The following is a 23,326-nucleotide window of genomic DNA, read 5'->3' as shown; positions in this document are numbered from 1 at the left end:
AAAACAAAGCTCTCATCAGGCATGCATTGATGCCGTTTTTCCCCCATAAGCAGAATCAATCAGAACAGCAGGAAGATGCCTCTTAAGAGACAGACTGAGACAACAGCTGACCTTTACAGACAGTAATGGCCAAAAACCGCATTGATCCAGAGGATCACCAAGATATTTTTTTTGCCTCTAAAAGCACATAGTAAGACAAGACTATGTTTAAGAGTGGGTGGATGCTTCTTCAAGTGATAAAAGCCACCCATACTGTCTGTACGTGAACGTTATAAGTGACAGAAGCAGCACATTACATAGTGAATGGAGAAGCCCATCTTACTCCTCAACACTGATTTGAAAATCAATCTCTCTTCAGTCTCTCTCCAGCCCTCCAGACTGGCTGTATGCAACCCGTCGACAATTTTAATCAACAGAAGCTGATACAGAGTAACATAAACCGGCCTCGTCATTTTCTGCAAGTTCGATCGCTGACTTTTGCTCGAGGGGCCAAAGGGGACACTCGCTTCCTGTCAGACTGAGCGACCCCTTCAGTCAGGAGAACCTGGTTTGCGCGGCAAAAAGGGCAGGTAAGGACCTACCTGAGAAGTTTCGTGTAGCCAGCATGGTGGTCAGGATAGCCCCCTGAGAGAGAGAGAGATGTACAAAGAGAGAGAGGGAGACAGAGACACACATACAAAGAAGAGTGAGACAGATGGATCACTCCACACTGTCTTGTCATATTCTTAAGTCAAAGTGAGGACTTATTCCAAGCCACAGTGTCTAACAGGGTGTATAATATTAAATAGGGGGACATCGCCCTGTCCTGGCTGGGGAGGGTAATGATTACTGGCTGCAGTGCCAGAGTCCACACTTTTAGTGCCCAGCTAAACAGTCTTCACTCTGACCTTATCAGGAAAATTTCCCAACCTTGAGTTTTCTCCTGGCGTTGAACTTCTTCAAGCACTCCACAGTCTCCTGCCTATGCATCATGGAGGCCACTGTGGACCGTTGCTGCGAAGAGAAAAAGAGATAGAGAGAAAAAAAAGAGAGAGAGAAAATAAGTGAGGGAGCATGCACTAACTCATACAGACATTCTATAGGAATGCATGCTCTGTGCAGAGGTGTGTAAAGGCTGTGGGTTGTACTGTACAGTAGGCTGAGCAGCAGTGTGTAGCTGTGTCAAGTAGTGTTGCTGTGTTCTGCAGGCACATACAGTGGAGACATGGGGGATGTTGGGTCAAAAGGACAAGTACAGATGTACTTCAAGGTTTGCAAGTCTGCAGCAGTGTTGGGTTGCATGCTGGGCTTCTGTAGTAGTGCAATGCAGAATTTAGTTTTATATGTATGGAGGAACAACATAAATAAAATAATAAATTCAACAGCGCTGTGTTTTCACGCTGGGTCGAGTGGAGGGGTTCTGTAGCCACATACGCAGATCCAGGGGTGCTTCAGGGCCTCTGTGGCAGTGATGCGCTTCACCGGGTTGATGGTCAACATCTTGTTGATCAGGTCTTTGGCCTCAGGGGTCACCGTGTCCCACTCAGGAGAAGGAAACTATGCAGGGAGAAATCAACCAATCAATCAATCAATCAATCAGCACATTACTATTCTTCTGAACATCGAGTCCTTCAATCTGCACCACTGCACCGCAAACATAAAAACAAAAACTTGCTTTATGAGCTTGTTGTTCAGACAAACTTATAGAAGGATTAGTTCCACAGGAGCTCTTTTAGTGATGTTTCTTGTGAAAATTTGGTAGTTGCTTTGCAAGTCCATCCCTCACAAACATACAGTATGTAATAATGTGTGTCTGATTTGGAGAGCACCCAGCCATTTTTAAGAATTCGTTTTCGGGTGAAAAACAGAACTGATTTGTAGACAATGTAGACCAGGATGACCCAGCAATAACCCCTCCCTCCCTTTTCCTTCTAGGAAAGGATGCCACACAGAGGATGCCAATTAAATGTCCATTATCAAATGCAGTCCAGCGCAGACTGAAATGCACTTCAGTGCGGCTGGGAATTGTTCAGGACTGTTCACAGTGACCTTACGGAAGTGTGACTCAGCACGCCCACCTGAGGCCCGGTCCACCTGCAAGTGCTTGCGACCAGCCAGACTAAAGTCTAAGGCACACAGACACTGTGACCCCTGCAGAGGTTCTGCCAACTGCTTGTCCTTTTTTGCCCTCCAAAATGGCAAAGCCAAAGGAGAGACAGAGAGAGACAGAAAAAATAGACAGAGAGAGAGAGAGAGAGAGAGAGCAAAACAAAGAGATGGAGGAGGATGCAGAAATGAATGCCCTGCGCACTGAGATTCACAAACTGCTCTAAAGAAGCAGTTCTGAGTGATGTCCCTCCTCATGACCCCTAAAGGACACAGACAGGTTTTCAGTGGGGAAAACAAAGGAGCCCTTTATAAGGGGCTACAAATTATGGAATATGCACACCGCTTCATATCTCAATAGGACTCGCACACAGAAACACACACTTAAGCCCTCACAATGCACAGCGCTAATTTTAGCACTCACATCCTCGAGATACAAAAAAACAACGCAGCCAAGTGCAAAGTGGGCTGATTTTAACGCTCACATCCTTTAGTTATGAAAAAGCAAGACGAGCCATACAAAAGATCCGTGCCCTCTGAGGAAAGACTGGAATTTGTAATTACAGAGAGAGAGAGAGCTCAACCTGCTGATTAATTCTACCTCTTAGACAAAGAGCTAATCATCGTCTCAGTTAGATGCTTATGTTTAATTTAAATTAATTATTGCACAGGTTTCTGAAGTAATATCAAGGAAAACCCGGTGCGAGGGAGAGAAAAGCCAGACTGAAGGCAGACAGCCGGCTCTCCTCCACAGGACCGGTGAGAAATCACTCTGTCTGCACTCGGCTGGACTGCGTAGTCTGCTAACACAGGAAACAAATCTAACAGCAACCTGAAAGCACAGCTTTGTGGAGTCGGTCCACTTTAAACCACCGTTGGGGTAGGAGCGAATGAACACACACACACGCGCACACACACACACACACACGTACGTAAACTGAATAAATTGAATTAAACGGGGGACTGAAAAGCAAGCCTGGTGAATATTTATGCACCTTTATACTAGGGACCACATTTAAGCGAGCTTAGTTGTGAAAACATATGGATATGAATGCAATAGGTCCTAACATCAGAAGAATAGAATATTTGTGCATTATCACGATTCAAGGAAAGAGTTCAAGGAAAATAGAATTCCGGTCAATATTTGTGGACAGTCACGGTGTTAAATAGGGCCCTGGTGAATATTTACAGACTGCAGCCGTCAGCGGTCAAAGTAAACGGACCCCTGGTGAATATTTATAGACGGTGAAGGTCAGGGCTGACCAGCAGAGCGGTTCATTTGACCAGGGGCGTTCGGAGCCTGCAGCACTCACATCGTAAGCTCCGGCCTTGATCTGCTGATAGAGCCTGTGCTGGTCCTCGTCCCAGAAAGGCGGGTACCCCACCAGCAGGATGTAGAGGATCACGCCTGCGGAGATCAAAGACACGGGGACAAAGGTGAGGGGCACCGCAGGGCAACGGCTCGGACTGGACATCAATGCGCGTAACCCTGGCAACAGGGCGAAAAGAACACGGTCGGTAACCCTTCGATTTCCGTGGGATGACTGAATCCATTTTTTGTGTAGTTATCCACCGTGACAGTGCTGTTTTCTTTCCAGGGCTCTGCTTTATTTAAATGCAAGTTTTGAAAACCACTTTTAATTTAAGGACATTAGAGTGCTATTTACCTAAACTTTATGAAAATTTGCTGTTGTATTTAAAAGTAACCATAACTACACAATTAAATAAATCACAACTCAATAACTGATAAAATGATCAAAATACATTAGCAATAATGTAGCTGTTGTGCTACTACATTATGTATGTGCAATTTGCTGCATGCAAAAGTGGTAGGTACTGTACACCATTACCCTGATCAGCACAGTCTGTGGTAAACCCAGGTCAGCATCTCTATCCTCAGTGCCCACAACTCCACCGCGGCTAACCGTCTTATCGCTCATTATGTCACCACTGCCGTGACAATAAATCTGAATCATACACAGCGCTTCACTGGGCCGAGAGGAGAGGCTGTTTGATTGGCTGCCGTGTTTCCACGAGAGCCAGGACGGTACTTTGCGGTCAGGTGGACCTCCAGTGACCTGCAAACTGTAATTAACCGAACCGACCTGCGGTTCCAGTGAGATCGATGGCACGACGCAGGCCCCTGAAGAGCGGTTGTTAAATGTGCATCACGGCGGCTGAGAAGCTCTCTCTTACTCTGGTAGTGTGACGCCTCACCGCTAATGAAAGTCCTTTGGCTAAACCCGTTTGCGAGCACTTACATAAATCGCTCTGGATAAGAGCCTGTGCTAAATGCCTGAACAAGTGTATTGTTTAAGCCATTATATCAAATATTAAATCCACATTGAGGCTGCGTGCATACTCTCCGGATGCTTTACAGCGCGCAGAAGTAACTGTATATAACATCCGGCCCACGCACTGACACGGTTAGTACACTCTGAGTCATCAGCTGTCACAAACAGCACTCAGATACAGGGAGGACAACGGGGACACGAGTGTAGTGCCTGGGATAACACAACTCCAGAAATCACAGTAGTGGGGAGAGAGGGATTGGATAGCACAAGCAGATTGAGCCTACTTTCAAACCTTTTTCAAAACAGCAGGTGGAACTCCACTTCCCACATGGCTCTTAATGCACAAATTCCGCATTACTTCTCCCCATTTATATAAATTAGTAATGCTCCCTGATTTACGTGAACTACTCAGGGGATTAGTGTGAAGGGATCCTCAATGAATGACATTTTAATGTATTGCTTTTTGTTTTTGCTGAAGCAGGACTTGCTATAACGCGCAAGACACAGTGGGGTACAACACATTCTAATCCATGTGAATAATCCATGTCTGAAACAGATTAAGTTAGGTTTGCTCAGGTAGCCCATTTCCTAACCTGACGAACTGTTGCAGATGAAATATAATGCTATTTTGCAGGGTTCTGCATTTTTAAAGATTAGACAAAAATTCTGCATACGGTAGGAATGTCCCTTTGGTATACAGCATAGCAAATGCCTGAGACAGCATAAATAAAACAATTCCAGATTAAACTCTTTTAATGTGAAATAATGTGAAGAGTGTTAGGATTTCCTGACAGACAGACATACAGATATATAGATAGATAGACAGATAGACAGATAGATACAAACAGACAGACACAACACAGACAGATAGATAGACACGGACAGATCGACACAGACAGATAGATAGATAGACACAGACAGACACACAGACACAGACAGATAGACACGGACAGACCGACACAGACAGATAGATAGATAGACACAGACAGACACACAGACACAGACAGATAGACACGGACAGACTGACACAGACAGATAGATAGATAGACACAGACAGACACACAGACACAGACAGATAGATAGACAGACAGGCACAGACAGACAGACATGCTCATACCACAGGCCCACATGTCCACCGGTTTTCCATACGGGTCTTTCCTCAGGACCTCTGGAGACAGGTAACCCGGAGTCCCAGCGAACCCTACACAGAGAGACAGGGGTCACCATCAGAGGCCTGAAGGGATTGCACTACAAGACCAGCATGCATTGTGACACTAAGGGGCACTCTCAGAACAACAACAACAAAAAACTACATGTTCTAGCATGCTCTTTGGTGTTACAGCTAACTGGGGAAAAAACTTGTTCCAGCACGTTCAGTGGTGCAAACCTGCCTTCCTTCGTCACAGTTATTCAAACACATTCAGTGTGCTTTTTCCCCAGATTATCAAATTAGCAGGCACCATGAGACTGTTCTGTCCCCAGACTCCCGTTCTATGGCCAGTGACCACAAACTCTATAATCCCTGTTATTTATGTGCATTACAGACCTGAAACTGAACTTGCATACTGTAGTAATGCCTTTAAAGATAGTGCTTTCTGTGACAAGCTACCTACCACCTCAACAGCGAGCCATATTAAAAAGGCTTATTTTTTGCAATAATTTCTTCCTATCAGCAATCTGTGTGGGTGCTGAAACATTTTTACAAAGCCAAGAAACTGGAAACAATACTTCCATGTCTTGCAAGAAGCAGGTAAGATAATCATGGGAGATTAAAAGAATGGTAGAAAACAAAAGCATTTCAACAGTCAAAAAAAAAAAAAACCTTCTCAATCTCCTAACCATTTTATTGACTGACCGCATTGGTTAACACTCACCGAACCAGGCCTGCTGATCGCCCTGGACTTCAATAGCTAGCCCAAAGTCCGCCAGCTTCACGGCAGCCCCTTTCAGCTTACTGGCCAGAAGCAAATTCTCTGGCTTCGATTCAAAGACAAAAGAGTTGGGGACAACTTCAATACGGCCGCACCCGAGTTTGGAACGAGGGGTCTACTGTGTCACGCGAGTTTGTCAGAACTCTACTGCAGCAGCGCTCTGTGTGGTCTAATGTCCCCTGGAGAAGGGCAGGGGGTATGCAGGGTACAGGCCAGTCAGGCTACTAACATTTGCAGCCCCCTCCGGTCCCCCGTGAGGTAAGAGGGGGCTGCTATGACACTCTACCAATCAACCAAAAAAAAGGGTTTGCCTTGCAGTGTGACTTGAAAGTCTGAACGTTCTGGTTGAGGGGATAAACTTCGTAAACTTCTCTGGTTGTGCTAAGGGGTGGCTGAACTGACACTTGAGTGCTTTTAATTAGAGATGTGTTGTGTACTTTGTAATGCGTGTCCAGGTTGATTCATTTGTATTCAACTCCTGCATACCCCTTTAAGCCAATAAGAGGTCTTTGGCATCCTTTAGTGAATCATGTATTCGCTGACATTTAAAAGCAGTTCCTAAAAACTCACAAAACTAGCTTTTACTTCTATTTAGATTTTCTTTCCTCCATTTTGAGGCAAGTACTAGCTATGTGAAAGCTGCACTTCACCAAAGCCAAATGAAAGATTTTTCAAAATGTGTTTATCTCTACAGAGAGGAACTGCTTTGTACATGTTAGGAATACATGCATATATTCAATCTTGTTAACACACAAAACTAGGGGAAAATGTCGTATTGCTTTAATAGCCTGTTGAGTTGTTTTTTTGTTTTCAAAGGAATGCAGATTTAAATGATGCGGTACAAAACCAGATGCTGTACTGTAATTCAGAATAACTGTTGTTAGTAGAGCATTCGTGAGTTGTGGCTCAAGGGGAAATGGCCACATGCGTGTGGAATGTGCAGTGAACGTTGCGATGCAGTCATTGCCAACCCGCCTGCAGGTGGTCATGTGACCAGTGATGTCATATGGACACTTCCTCCCCACAGAGGTCTTCAGCAGTGCTTGGAGACTGGCTCACATGCCGTCCCCTTGTACCCATGTGACCTCATTCCTCCCCAACTGTTTACACAGGAAGTGGGTCATTCGGCCCTCGAGGTCCATGCGGGTTACCTACTTTGCCAATCTGTGCTGGGATTTCACTGAGCTTCGAAAACAAGCCAGTCTTTACAAGGACAAGCAAAAACCCCTCGATGCACCAGACCTTTAAATGAGTCGCTAATTGAAATGTTGCTTGACAATGTGCACGATTTTGGGTACTTGAGGACTGGAAAGTCTCTCCTCCAGAAGGGGGTGACAGCAGAGAGTGCTGGGTCAAGGATTCTTATGAGCCCTAACACGTCTCCCAGAACACCCAGGAACTGACACCCAGCTTTGGTCCTTTATTCAAGTGTACCTAACAAACTCCCTGTTCTGCATCTCCACTACCCTCAACTGCGTCCTCGGTACCGCAAAAGAAATCAGTGCTGTCCTCCTCTAACCTTCCAATCCTGCGTTTTTGCACTCAAACTAAACAACCTTCTCGAGACCCCCCTTCACAACTATGCTTAAACACAAGCACTGGCACAGCTACTCACGTGAAAGAAGGGAAGGAGGGAAAAGGGAGAGAAAGAGGGAGATGGAAAGAGAGGAAGAAATTGTGAATGCGAAGCTGGCTCTCTGAGACACCAATACAGAATGTGCCTCTGGGAAGTCATCAAAATTCCATTTACCTCTCTGAATATTCATGGCTGCTTTTTAAATAGCTGCAAAAATTTATATTTTTACATAATTAGAGGTACTTTTCATAAACGGTCTATACTGAGGAAGAACTCCCCAAGAGACATCACTCAAAACGTTCCAGTCCAGGAATGCAAAATGATTTCTTTGAAGGAAAAAAAAATGTGCTCAGAAAGCATAGCGGGGCTAAGGGAAACGATTCCCTGCGGGGAAATGTTTGGCTGTGTTATATTAGGAAAGAAAGTGTCCAAAGACTCCCTCCTACGCTCCTGTACACACAGTACTGCTCTGTCACCTCAGTGCAGCGATGATTCATAGACAAACTGCAGCAATTACCTGCAGCGTAAAAAAAATTCACTTCCCTTCCCCCTTAAAGCTGGGAGCCATGTGGCAGCTCAGTACAGGGCTGGGATTCTGTCTTCAGTTGCAAATTTAAACCTCACATTCTAAATTCAGGCCTCTCCAAAGACGCTTCCGAAGCAACTGAGACAAAACCCACAAAGGAAACGGGCAGGGCACCAGCACAGCACAGACAGCGCGAGTGAAAAATAATTCACACATCGAGTAAAAGTCCCCCAGGCCCCAGGCCGGGCTTTACGTTTAGTGTCGCTACGTATGTGCATGTACGGCGAGCCTGGGGTACCCCCCAACACGGCTCTGCACCAACCACCAGCTCAAGTCGGAATTTATGTTGCGCTGTCAAGGTTAACGTGTAACAAGTGTAATTGGATTCCAGGGAGCAGCCATATAAATGTGATTATGCCGCATTAATTTAACTAGGGTGGGTGGTGTGCCCCTTGTATCAGTTGTAGCCTGCTGCCTTAGCACTAAGGGACAGGGAGCTCTCCTGAAGATGGTGTGGTACCTAGGATATGATCAATGCATGCACGCATGTACATGTATGCACCCATGCACGCAGAGAGCACTGCAGAGGGCCGATAACACCTGAGATGCTGCTAGCCTAGGCAATGGTGTAGCTGTGCCTGACTAGCTGCCGCATTAATGTCTTAAGCATTCAATCGGAAGCCGGAAATACTTACATCTGTTGATTTCACAAGGGACAGTGACCTCATTCATCACACCCACATGATACGAAAGTTAAACGATGCCACAAAGAGAGCTGTACAGCCCCCCTCTCAGCACTGTAAATGCAAGCTCACCAGGAAGGAGGGGGAGGGGGAGAACAAGGGATGAGAAAGAAAGACCAGAGATGGGGAGATCATCTTAACAGAGATGGAAACAAGTAGGAGAGTGGGAGCAGAATTTAGATTGGGAAGGAAGAGGATAAGAGGATAGGGGTATGAAAGAGATGAAGACAAATGAAAAGGAGAGGTGGTGAAAGAAAAGTACAATGGGAGAAGAGGAGGAAGGGCAACAGAGAAGAAAAGATGGGATGAAGTGGCCAGGGAACAGATAGAACAAGACAGAAGAATGACACAGGATAGGAGTAGCGAAGAGATGGAGCAAAAGTAAGAAAGGTATCGAGGAAGTGTAGACCAGGGCTGTCAACAGACCTGTCATTCACCAGTAGCACCCAATGGAGCCACAGTCCAGCCCCCTAGCAGTCTATCACACTGGAATGAGGCCTGAGGATGACGTTCTGCAGTCCAGTGAACTACAGCTAAATTAACAGCTACAGCCCATGGAACTACAGGTAAATTAATCACAACCCATGGAACTACAAGCCAATTAACCACAACCCATGGAACTACAGGCCAATTAACTACAACCCATAGAACTACAGGCCAATCAACCACAACCCATAGAACTACAAGCCAATTAACCACAACCCATGGAACTACAGGCCAATTAACCACAACCCATAGAACTACAGGCCAATTAACCACAACCCATAGAACTACAGGCCAATTAACCGCAACCCATAGAACTACAGGCCAATTAACTACAATGTACAGAACTACAGCACAGTGAAACACAGCCCAAAGAACTACAGCTAAATTAACAAAAGCTCAATGAACTACAACCCATAGAACTACAGGCAAATTAACCACAACCCACAGAACTACAGGCCAATTAACTACCGCCAAAAGAACTTCAGCCCAGTGAAATACAGCCCAAAAGAACTACAGTGCAATTAACTACAGCCAAAAGAATGATAGACTAATTAACTACAGTCCAAAAGACTACTAAAGTCAGGTTTGAATGTGGTCACAGTAGTGTGTTTTAGCCTCGTACTGATGGTGAATATGTTTTACAGTTGGAGTTATTCAAATCAAAGCATTCATTTGACTGCTCAGAGACTTGTTTCTTCCCTAATGTGTGTGCCATATTGAAAGTGGAGACCATGTGACACAGACCATTGCACAGCCAATCCCCCTGTGCACCCAGGGGTTAGACTCCCTGCCATGGTATATGAGGAGACTGTCCACTCCTCTTTTTAAAAATGTAATCATTGAATCAAGGTCACCCATTTGGCATGTACTCTTGATACAGTATATATAGCTTGATGGTGTGTCAGTTGTGGACTGTGCGTGTGTGCGACTGTGTGTATGTGTGTGCAAGTGTATTTGTGTGTGAGTGTGTGTGTGTGTGTGTGTGTGTATGTGCATGTCCAAACTGAAAATGGTCAGAGAGAGGCTTCTTGTCATCATTTGTTACTTGCTCTGCTCTCTTCTTGTTTGTTCAGTCTCGCAGCTCGTTTTTGGCCTGGCCTGTCATTGGCTGGGCCGAAATGCAAACGCAGAGAGATTATTTCAGGAGCCTCATGATGTGCCCGACTCATTTGATTAACAAATCTGCGCTCCGGGCCAGTTCTGCAGAGTTGACGTGACAAGCAGGACTTCAATGTCTGTGTTCCCATAAGAACAGAGTAGCTCTTCACCTGAGAATGTGAACATTTGAGCGGATTGTTACAGTAGATGTCCGAATCCGGTTCCACGTGGCCCTTGTGTCCCATTTCGGCAGCTCTCTGACACTCAGACACACAGGTCTTCAGGGCACAATCGATGGCAGAATCCACGACCCATCAATCGGTCAAAAAGTCAATCAATCAATCAATCAGCCACTCCTTCGATAAATCAGTCAGTAAGTCAGTGAGAAAATCAGCGACTAATTCACTCTAACTCATTCAGTCAGTCAGTCAGTCAGTCAGCAAGTCAATCAGTGATTCAGTCAATCAGTCACTCTTACAGACTGATAAAATCAATCAAGTCAGTCATTCATTCAGTCCTTAAATTAGTCAATGAGACAGAAATGCAATAAACCAGAAATCCAATCAGTTAACCAGTCATTTATTAATTCATTCAGTCAGTCAGTCAGTCAGGCTGCATATGTGTGCTTGACCACCCCTCACATGAGGGCAGACAGCTGGATGGAGAGGCCTGGAGAAGGAGGAGGAGGAGGACCCCAACTGGATTCCCCTTCGTCTCTACTCACCTTCAGGTCCCGGTGGACCACGCCCATCTGGTGGCAGTGGAGCACAGCCTCAAGGATCTGCTGAATGCAATGACTGCATGCAAACACCAGGGGGCGCGTGTTAGTGACAAGCTCACACTCACTGTCTGTGCGTCCTCGTTGAGACCCAGACGGACGGCTGAACATGATGATAATGAGAGCAACCAGCTTTAGCCCCTAGCACTGCCTGAAGGGGATGGAACCCCATCAGAAGATCTGTCCCCTTTCCCCTTCTTCAATAGCAATGTGAGAGTCTCATTTTGGGCCTGTAATAATGCAATTTAAATTATCAAAAGGGCATGGACCTGCCTTGGTTTCCCAGACAGCCAAACTCCATTGTGTATATATCTTCATTATTTTCTCCATGCTGATTAGAACTGCCATTTATGAATGTGTGAGTGTGTGTGTGAATATGTCTCCCATGGTTTTAGACTTTAACTGTACTATGGACAAAACCAGTTGCTATGTCCTCACCAACCTCATCATCATTGTGATCATCATCATCATCATCAGCCATCTCTGAACCTCAAAACAGAAGTGGTGTTAACTCTACAAGCTGCTATGAGTTTGACTGCAGGGGGAGAGGGGTGAGTTTGGCACCACAAAGTGACTATACCTCATTAGGATCCCACCCCAACCCCGACCCCACCCCAACCTCTACCCCCCCCCACCTTCCCACAGTCCTTGCCTTGATACTCCCCCCATACTCCCCTTACCCACCCACCCCGAACCCCCCAGAGTCACACCTCAAAGCAGCCATAAAGAGCGGACCAGAAGGAGGCTACATGCACATGGCCTGGGCTACAGACAGGGAAAGCTCTGCTGCTGCTATCTTTCCCTCCCGGGCTGTTGGCTCAGTCACTGGCTGTGTCAGAGGTGGGGTGAGGTGGGGTCGGGCATGGAGCTTGGGGGTTGGCGGTCTTATGCATGTGTACTGACCTTCAGGTCCCTGTGCACTATGCCATTTAGATGACAATGATTAACACTTTCTAGAATCTGCTGAATACAGTGACTGTGGAAGAGACAGGGCGAGAGGCAGGGAGAGCAGTTTAAGAGGACGTCAGAGCAGGTGAACACAAAAGACAGGCAGGAAATAAAATCAGTGCAAAAAACAAAAAAAAAAAACAAAAAACAAAAAGAAACAATACTTTCAAAAATTAAAGTCATCACAAACAGAGATTCAAAATAAAAACACCCAAAATTAGCAAAAATAAATAAATAAATAAATAAACAGGACACGATCAAGGATAAAGCTATGGTTCAAACAGGGGTTTAACACATCAACAAACAGAAGTTGAACAATTTCAATGTTCTATTGACTTTTTAATTTATTTAACGGTATGTTACTAATATACTGCAGAAATTTTGGCACGGTAACTGAAAAAAGTAACACTAATTGCTTAAAACCTATTTCTTCATTAGACTACATTATAAAGCTAACAAAGACGGATATCAATTAAATAAATCTTAGTTGTCAGAAAGAGATTTATCTGCAGTAGAGAAGGCAAACGATGGCCATCAACTGTTCCCAAGGCACTCCGGGACAGCATATTCTGACTGCACATGCTGCAGATAAATGAGGCACTGAGAAGCAAACTATGTTCAGCAATTGCTGTTCCACCCTGACTTCACCTGATTTGCTTTTATAAAATACATGTTTTGCTGTTGCGGTTCTGTTCAATAATATACCGTATATATACATAACATTCATTGTAAATTCTTATACATATTTGTTAAAGAATTCACTGCCAGTAGCCAAACCCATAATTCCCACATTTTGGAGTCTTGGGGGAGTGCAGCAACCAGAACATCCAAAAGAGGAACATCCTTATGACCCCCTCGCCTAAGGTCTGCATTTTGAGGGGCATTTGAAGGACAGGAATCTACAGGGGCTGAACCATGCAAAGCACTTCCTCTGCGGATGAGTGCCGGTGAAGATCGACATCATGCCTTTGATGCTGAACCTCCCCTTCCTCCCAGCCGGGTCATCTCAGCACACCTGCCCAATCACGCTCACACAAGCGGCTGATCCTGACTGGGCAAGATCCTGGCCATGGGAAAATCAGGTCTGTCCATGACTTTGCCCCTTTCCTTCCATAAATCTCCTCTTTGGCTTGAATGTGGCTCCCGCTGTTTATTTATTCATCCTTTATGTTTAGCATTCTATTTATATGAATTTCACTTTCATTCGCTTTCTGGTTTCTTTCAGCTCTCTAGGGAACTCTAAAGATTGATAATAGATCATTGTGATTAGTATTCAGTTTAAAACTATATATTTTGAAGAATATATTTTCTGAAAGTTCAAATCAAATTTGAGATCTATAAATATTTATATGTACTCATCTCTGCAAACCCCAAAAATGCCCAAATACTATGAACACTGGCAAATATATGATATAAAAGACAAAAAGTATAAATCAACAAAATTAGAAACAGGATGAAAGACAGAACCATAGATTATTAACACCTAAAGATTGTGCAGCAGAAAACAGATAAGCAGATTAAAGACATTTCCAAATCACAAATCACAAACGATACTCATTTTCAACAACATGAATTCTGAATGAACAGAGATACAGTAACACTGGCAATAAAGACAAACTGGAAAATATCAGACAGCTTTCTACAGACACAGAAGACCTACAGCATGAAAAGCCACAAATGGTGTATTGTGCTATTCCCAATTCACCGGACCAGCAGGCCTACAAGTATACAATGCATATAGTGGTGTCTGTTTTCACATATATACTGCGTGTGTGAGCAAGTGTGGATGTGTATAGGTCCTGTATGTGTGTGTGTGTGTGTGTGTGTGTGTGAGAGAGAGAGAGAGAGAGATGTGAGTGCGTGAGAGAATAGGTGAGTGTCCTGTATGTGTGTATGTGTATGTGTGTGTGTGTGTCTGTGTGTGTATATGTGTGTGCGTGTGCCCATGCATTATGCAGCCATCAGAGTCTTTGCTTAAATTTGCAAGTACATTTTAGTCATATCCAAGCTAATTTTTTCAAGGGTACACAATGGTTAAATCAAGGGTTTCAAAGATTAAGCATTAGTTTTATTATTGTCCTTGACATTTTAATCTTAAGTAAAAAAATGACATTCTAACATTTAGGTTATGTCCAATTTAAATTTTGCCCTTAAAGGCCTGCCAGTGAGACTATGGCCACTTACCTTGCATCAGCTTCACTGTAGTATTCTCTGGCCACAATGTCCTCGAACAGCTCCCCACCAGTGACTCTGAAACACACCAGAAAAGGAGACAGATTGATACCATACTGCAAATTTCAACACAGCAGGAAATCTTCCCTATACTTATAATTACGTCTAAATATGTAGTGCAGCCCTCTTAAAAAGAGGCCTAACAGCCAAGGCAGAATCCCTGCTGCCTGCATTTCGTATGGGTGAGTGGATCTGAACAGAACGCACATATTATACCTGCAGGCCACGAGAAAATGAACAAAGGCAACAAACCTCTTCGCCAAGCCGCAAATACAACTAATAATTACGGAACATATTGCCTCCCATTACAGTAGATTAATGGCTATAATCCCCATGTTCTCATTCTTAGACGGTCAAGAAATGTGGGAGATATAGATGTTCCATGAAACAGCTCTCTCACCAGAAGTCTAGCAGATTGTTGCGCTTGGACCGGGTACAGGAGGAACACATGCGGGCCACTTGATTTAGACATGACCTCATCGCCACCGTCGCCAATAGCAGTATTACACAGCACTCCTCGACGCCGCAATGGTAGAAACTGTCCCATCATGCGGTTGTGTGGCCGATTGTGTGTGCCATTCGCTCCACATCAGGGCCCATGTAATCTGGCTCCTGTCCCCATGCAGACCGACTAAACCCACCACAAACCCAACCCAAGGCTACCCCAAACCTACCCCAAACCAAACCTAAACCTACCCCAAACCTAACGCAAATGCACCCAAACTCCCAAACCCACCCCAAATCTGTGCTAAACCCACCCCTAACCAACCCTAAACCTAACCCAAATGCACCCAAATCCACAAACTTACCCCAAACCTACCCCATACCTATTCCAAGCCTACCCCAAACCAACCCAAGTCCATGACCATCCTTGAGACAGCACTTCTCTCTGCTTCTTGAAATTCGCAGAGCTCAGCTCTCGCCAGTTCTCTCAGCTCTCACGCGCAGCAGCTTCTAATCCTGGCTGACCGGTCTGGCAGCTCTTTCGGACATCCCTGGCAGCCTGTAGTATGGTGGACTCTGTTCCTGTCCTATCCTCCGCTTGCGACTGCCAATGCAGGGCTTGGTTTTGGAAGCCATGCTGCCTCTCAGTGGCAAAGGACATCCCAGCAGATGGTGTTCCTATTGGCCGTTACTCTTCCAGTTTTAGGCCTTGCTTCAGCCCTGCTCAATGTTTTCCCTCTTGAAGACACATACATCATTATTATATGAGAATTTTGGATTTGGAGTTGGGAAACAATCTACAAGGCACAGAACAACAGCATGTCATGAATTATGGGTTTTCCCCACTGCATCCTGAGGGAATTTGATTTACCCTAACCTTCAGTCTTATTTGGGTGCAAAAAGAGAAAAAGTTTTCAGGCCTGGATTCATACTGAGCTGAAGATATTCGTTTCAGCGATTGAGTGAAATAAAAAGCAACATTCGAATTGAATCTGAGGGAGAGAGAGAGAGGAGAGATGGGGAAGGGGAAAAAGAAAGAAATGGAGGAGGGAGCGTGGGCTGCAGCTAATGTCTTTCAAAGTGATATTGATCTCCACATCAACAAAATGGTTGTGTGATATGAAGATAATACAAGTGATGGATAAGGTTTGAGGGTAAAACACACTCCCCTGGACACAAAGGCTAATTTCCGACTGTGTGAAAACAGAAGGGACCTAGGAGGCTGAAAGATATACTTTTTCCCTTTAATGTTTAAAAAAAATGCAATCTTTGGATGATCACATTCATACAGTGCTTATGCAATTCAATGGCATTTACACCAAATTCTCAGTAAACAGTGCAGGAAAACAGCATCTCTTCACCACACATAGCACCTGGGGCTAGATGCTATGACAGTACTCTGGGGCCAATGTACTGCACCAGAAAAATACAGCCTGGACAATTAATGTAAATTATTTAGAATAGAGAAGCCTGTGGGGGGAAATAATGTGTAAATAAGGTCAGTGGTACCATGCAGACCATGAAGGTACCAAGTTTTCAACCCTTTCAACTCACCATGGACTTGCAGGGGAGAAGGGTTAGTATGTGAGTAGAGATTGAAATCGCAGATGGGGGGGATGGTAGTGCGGGGGCTTGAGATTCAACCGTGGACCTCTGGTTGACAACCCAGGGTTTAGACTATTCTACCAGGAAAGGATACTGTGCCATTCAGAATCTATCCTCTTCAAAGAAGCAAAATGGCAGCTCTAAAGATTCAGTCATGCGAGTCTATTGAGATCTCACAGTGTGCACGATGGAGAGGGATTTCTAAGCAGCTCAGGACCTTGTTAAAAATGGTACTGTTATAAGTGGCTAGCTCCAGTACAGAATTACAGTGGATACTATATGATATGCCTACAGCTCAAAGTCATACTGCTCTGTGACTAAGCAGGGCTGGGCTTAAGTCAGCACCACAAAGGAAGCTTTCCTGGGCCAGCCTGCTTCCTGCTGGTAACATTGGTGGACCAATAGGGTACGCTATTCCTTCTGGACCAATAAGAGAAGCCAGTGCTCCAGAGCACTGAGGGGAACACAGTACTGCAGGAGAACCTGTCACTAAGATGAGGCATTAAACTGAAGTGCTTACTCATCTGTCTTTAAAGATCCAATGGCATTTATTTAAAAAGTGGGGTAAAAAGTTAATACTGGATTCCTGATTAAATTGTTTGACAGTATGTTTCAATCTAGTCACCCAATCATCCCCCTTAAGCCCAAGCTGTCCAATGCCTATCCAACATTGCTTCCCCAGCCTACCACCATAAATAAGAAATGAATTCTCAGCTAAAGTTCATGGTTACATAAAGACAGACAGGTAAATAAAAAAAATATATACATGTTATGAAGGAAAGAATTGGTGGCACATTCATGTGCACCGATGTTTCCCGGTCTTCTCTAAAACTTTTTCGTGAAGGTGGCAGACGACGGAGAAAGGGGAGGAAATTGGAAGAGAGAGGGGAAGCTCTTGCACAGGTGAGCAGCTGTTCGCTGTTGGCTGAATTACACAGAGGGATCAGAGCCAGCCAGGAAAGAAGAAACTCCAGCAGTGGAGAACATCGTGGTTAGGGAGACCAGGTGAGCAGAGAGTCGGAACAACTGTGTGACGGGGTTGGAGATCACGATCACGAACCGGGGGGTTGAGATTGCAGTCGCAACACAGAGAATTTCACAACCCTGTCTAGCAAAGCAACGCAAAACCACCATGCGGAGAATCCACACATCTGAGTACCTTCATACCGCCATTTAAAGTGGGCTGTATTTAGTTAAGGACACAGAGAGACTGACTGTAATATTAGGTGCCGCTTTCCTTCCCATTTAAAATCTCAACAAAGAAAGTTTGCCATGTATTTAAACACCACAGTTCAGAACTGTACACAAACACAAACACACGCACACACACACACAAACAACACACACACAGGCACACGCACGCACACATACACACACACGCACACAGACACCCTTACAATAAAGGCTTATTAAATTAATAGAGAAGGTAACAGAGCTGTACAATGTTACAAGCCAGTTTTCAGAAACGAGTCTTTAAAGCAGACAGGATGAATGGGATCCTGTAGCCCTGAGCTCACCTCGAAGCTATTCCAGGACAGCGGGTGCACGGCAGACTCAGGAGGACACGGAGCAGACATGACAGCCCATGCCAGAGTCCCCGTGCACAACCACAGCCTACTGCCTCGCATCCTCACCACATCCTTTTACTCAGCGCCTGCACCTCTAACGCGTCCTTCGTAGCTTCAAATCTGAGCACCCCGCATGAAATATTCAAGGTGTTTACTGCGCTTGAGAACACACAAGCAGGAAAGAAAGCGCTGCTTAAAAACAGCGGTTTTCAGACCGGTCGTATCAGTGAATAAAAACTTCAGCAACTCAAGATTATGGGCTCACTAGTTGTCAGAACACTGTCAAAATGTCCAAATGTACTGACTATAAGCCATTTTAAAACTGCACAAACATTACTGCAGAATCAGCTTTAATCTATTGAGAATTTTGAACTTGCAGGGGAAGCTGATGAAATGTCACACCTCTTTGACTACAGACTGCTCCAGCAACCGACCCCAGGCACCGGCATTGCAACATCTTGGCAAAACTTTCATTTACACCCTCGAATGAGACATTACAAAGCAATCAGACAGATAGCACTTTCTCCTCCTGATCGACAATCCATTCTTTATTTCACAAGCTTGTCTGCTAAAAAAAAACCATGAGGGCAAATTATTACCAGCTTGAGACACCTAAGGGGTGTTCAGTATCAGGCCTGACAAAGTGCTGGACCACATTTGCAGTCTGTCATGACTCGGCTAGTCATCTTTCTTACTTGGACAAAGACAATTTATAGTTTCACAGCATTAAAGAACTTTAAATAGACAATGTAAAACAAGTGTAAAACAAAACTTGGCACTGTGCTAGCTAGCTCCCCTGCCTAGTCCAGTCCATCCCAAGACACAACATTGCTGTCTTGCAGCCCCAGGGACATTTCTTCCATTTGCCCTCTGTCCACAAACATAATTCAGCCAGGAAAATAAGCACGGATGTGGAGGATCACTAGATAGAGGAGGGGCCCTGACCTCTGACCCCAGACTGACGTACACATGTGTGCTGTATGCACTGTGCATGAGTGGGGAGCAAGCACGGTCTAAACCGCGACCGAGGCTTGGATATCGAGAAAAACATGATTCGGCACACAGTCGTAGCAGTAGTACATCAACCACTTTTTAAATTGTCGTTCCTTCTGCAGGCTGTGTTGACAAGAAAATGGAAGCCCTTTCTGTGCAGATGATGGACTGCAGATTGAAAGCCACAGTATCTCTATGAAGGGCTGCCTGCCACCGCATACCTGATGCAGTTCTAATGGGGCTGACCAGTGGTGCACAAAGGGAGTCTGGCCGTGCTGATGGCATAGATCTTTCAGCTATTCCGGCTCTGACGGCACAAGAGCTGACTGTAAGGCGACAAGTGTCATAAGCAACAGTGCTTCTCCTTCAGCAATGTGGCAAATCTGAACTGTGGTATACATATGTGTGGTGCGTACATCAAACTGATGGGCTGACCCAAGACTAATTTAACATAAAAACAAGACAAAACCCTTCACCCAAAGACTAGACTAGCCTAAAAGTTTGACTGCATGATGGCATTTCACATGTTCAAAGATCTCAACCAGAAAACAGAAACAAAAGTGTCAATAAGAGTGCTTTGACATCTTACAATACAAAGGTAACATAAAAACAAGACAAAACTCTTCACCCAAAGACTAGACTAGCCTAAAAGCTTGACTGCATGATGGTATTTCACATGTTCAAAGATCTCAACCAGAAAACAGAAACAAAAGTGTCAATAAGAGTGCTTTGACATCTTACAATACAAAGGTAACATAAAAACAAGACAAAATTCTTCACCCAAAGACTAGACTAGCCTAAAAGTTTGACTGCATGATGGTATTTCACATGTTCAAAGATCTCAACCAGAAAACAGAAACAAAAGTGTCAATAAGAGTGCTTTGACATCTTACAATACAAAGGTATCCAGCTACTGTAGCTCCCTTGGTGCTCCCTTTTGCTGCTTGCTCAGCATGGTTCCTCTCCTCCTCTGGGTGACCTTGATTGCATTAGCAACACACTGCTCCTCAGTGGGGATGCGCCAAGGTAAACATCGAGGCCGTTTATTTGTTCAGTCGGTTTAAGGACTACAAACATTGTGTTGCACACATCCACAGAGACAGAAACGGTCCATAAATGTCATTCGGAAGCAAACTCCTGATCAAGGGTGCAATAGAGAGAAAGAGTAATGGCGAGCCGAAGGGAAGGTCTCATGTTTTGGGCTGATGACCATTCAGTACTCGGAGCGGCGCTGGATGATCACTGGATGATCGCTGGATGATCCTGACTGGTCAGGATCCATGTGAAATGTGAATCATGGAGTAAGGGGTCAAAAAAAAACGCTCAAAAAAAAAAAGAAGAAAAATATATATATATATTCTATTGATTCTTGATATCATCATAGTCCACTAATTTGAGCATACTTGAATGTGACAGTCAGGAAATATTTTTAAAGTTATTTTTTTGTGATTTTATTTTTAAATGGAAGATTATAAAATATTTTTTCGCTGCTTTCTAGTCATATTTCTGTGACAAATTCTAACAATGTAGATCAGCTGGGTACAGTGGAAGTGCCCAAGGTAATATTCCATAATATCAAAACACCTGGGAACAGTTTCAAGTCGACACACAACATGAGACAATATATTAGAAAGTACTGAAGAGTTTACTTACAAATCAAAGACTAGGTAGTGGAAGCCCTCCTCCGATATGCTGTCGTGGAGTCTCACTGTGGAGAGGAAAAAGCCGTGATTAGAAATTCAGCGCTCGCTCCACTCCCCTACCACTTTTATTTGCTTTCTAAAGCCAGGCTACAGCGCTGACAGAGTTGGGAGAAAATCTCATTTATAACACGCATTACATTGATTTAAACTCCCCAAGCTGCCAGATCCCTCGATTCATCGCCATAATTCACCATGGAGAGAACAAATGCAATATTATTCTGATTGAAAGTACTGTATGGGTAAGGGAGGGAACCTAATATATTGATTTTAGCTTCGTAATGGACATTAAAACGTCCAAGTTTATGGATGGTCACAAAGATATGCACTGGCACCCGATATTAAACAGATATTTATTTGGAAAAATGCATACTATAAGGCAGAGGTACAGCACAGGTAATAGGGCTCTATTTTGGGGGTTATAATTCAATCATGCCTTCAGCAGCCTTCCACACCAGAGCTCAGTCCTTCCATACGCACTCTGTTGCTGCTTGAGTTCACATCAGAATTATTGCCCCATGGTCCTACTGACCACTGTGTAAAAACTTCGGCCAACTTGATCACAGGCCTGCTTTTTCTTTACCTGTAAGGACAGACTGCACCACCATGATTCTACACTGGAAAATTATCTTTCTTATCCAATCACAACTTCCTTTATAAATCTCTATCATTCTCAATGACTGCTCAATGATTGCCATGATTGACATTGCCATTAATTAATTACACCTACGTGGCCACTGTGTTTTTCCTCAGGTCAAAGCAGCAAAATCTCCCCTGTGATGTAGCACAGCATCTTGCAAATTACTAATATCTTTCCACAATAATACTTTTTTTCCCATAACAATATTTAATCAACTTGGTACAGTACATGGTAAAGCATATTAACTATTATTTTGCTATTATTTTAAACTTTTAATTTAAATATTACAATGTAATTTGCCATTCTGGTTTTTGCATGATATCAGATACAAAGGATGAATGCCTCGTGCATTAATGTGATATGATATGTGTCTAGCTGACTTCATTGATAGCGATAATAAACTGAACTGACAGGGCAGAGCCCGCTGCTGGATGCAGCCTCATTTTGTACATTATGCTCGAGTGAATGGTTTCGCATGCCGAAGAGCGCGCAATATGCTGTGTTGTGCGGTTGCCAAGGTCACAGGTTGACATAATCAATTAGCTGAGCAGCGGCTGTGTGATTGAAGGCGTGTGCACAAGAGGAGAGACAATTTCCCAACAGACATCTGCCCTTTATGATCCTCTTTGTGCGTGTGTGTGTGTGTGTGTGTGTGAGAGAGAAGAACACAGAGAAAGAGAGAGCGCGAGACAGCAACAGAGATAGGAATTCCCTTTTTAGGATTCCCCGAGCTATGATTCAGCTCATCTATCTTCATTGTGACTGACAGCCGGTATCCCCATCTCCTCTCCAGCGCCATGACGACCTTAAAGGTGCAGGACCCTCAGGAGAAAAGACACCGGGGAGAGTGACCGTGGCGTCTAAATGAGATGATCATTAAATCTGAGACTGCATGCATCAGCTCTGATCTGACAGGGAGGAGGTGAGACTCAGGAACCCTGAGGACAATCTTTCTTCAAACTGCTTCTGGGCAGCGGGGAGAAATAACTGTGACGGCACACCATGGAAACAGACATAAAAGAGCTGTACACCTGAAGAATGTGGGGTTTCAAGTAAATGGAAAAAGTCAAATAAACAGATCAGTGCTTGAATATTACTGAGACACGACAGCACATCTTCAAGGGCTTGGTGCCGAAATTGACTGTGATTACAGATGGAGGTGAACAGACTGACAAATGTGTCAGCTTTCAGCTGAAAGTTAAAAGATATTGATGTCATAGCAATTTCACATGATGTCAGGGCTACCCTGAGACATTTTGACATGGGGCAGGCTATTTTGGTAAGACTGTGTGCCTGAGCAAGAAACAGCACCGCTCTCTTATAAACCGCTGTCACCCAATCTCCTATATTCTCCAAATAGCACAAAATAGCACAAGATGAGAACAGCGTGAAATGCATCCACGTTTTCTAAAATGATTTCCCCCCCCCAAAAAAAAAAACAGCGCTCGAGCTCTGCATCTCCGCCGTTATGGCAACGCGAGCGAGGGACGAGGGAGAAGCGGAAACCACGGAAACGGTATAAAAAAATAGCCTAACCCTTTCCTCGCCCCCTCCCCCACCACCCCTCACCCTAAATCATAATTCTGAGAAGGACGGCGAGCGACCGGCTGCCCGTCTGAAACGCTGCCATTAGTGAGGGCTTAATTACAGTCTGAGGCCTCGCTCCGCTCCGCCGGGGC

The 23,326-nt window shown here is 44.5% G+C and overlaps 1 protein-coding gene across 9 annotated transcripts in view; it reads right to left on the bottom strand.

The window, feature by feature from the left end:
- Positions 1-23,326, bottom strand: part of camk2d1 (calcium/calmodulin-dependent protein kinase (CaM kinase) II delta 1) — a 99,064-nt gene that overhangs the window by 23,794 nt on the left and 51,944 nt on the right. For 5 of the 9 annotated variants that reach the window (XM_035424745.1, XM_035424743.1, XM_035424748.1 and 2 more), the window contains exons 4-12: positions 20,961-21,015; positions 14,650-14,715; positions 11,464-11,536; positions 6,254-6,356; positions 5,497-5,580; positions 3,399-3,493; positions 1,414-1,536; positions 910-993; positions 582-624 (exon numbers count right to left, since the gene is read on the bottom strand). In XM_035424745.1, coding sequence (XP_035280636.1) covers positions 582-624; positions 910-993; positions 1,414-1,536; positions 3,399-3,493; positions 5,497-5,580; positions 6,254-6,356; positions 11,464-11,536; positions 14,650-14,715; positions 20,961-21,015 — 726 coding nt within the window. Of the gene's footprint in view, positions 1-581; positions 625-909; positions 994-1,413; positions 1,537-3,398; positions 3,494-5,496; positions 5,581-6,253; positions 6,357-11,463; positions 11,537-12,420; positions 12,494-14,649; positions 14,716-20,960; positions 21,016-23,326 lie in introns of all 9 variants that reach the window. The other 4 variants (XM_035424744.1, XM_035424749.1, XM_035424751.1 and 1 more) reach the window with 1 other exon arrangement.

The sequence above is a fragment of the Anguilla anguilla genome, chromosome 7, assembly GCF_013347855.1.
Source record: "Anguilla anguilla isolate fAngAng1 chromosome 7, fAngAng1.pri, whole genome shotgun sequence".
Classification (NCBI taxonomy): Eukaryota; Metazoa; Chordata; class Actinopteri; order Anguilliformes; family Anguillidae; genus Anguilla; species Anguilla anguilla.
The sequence above is the reverse complement of the archived record's forward strand: the minus strand, read 5'-3'. Positions and strand labels throughout refer to the sequence as shown.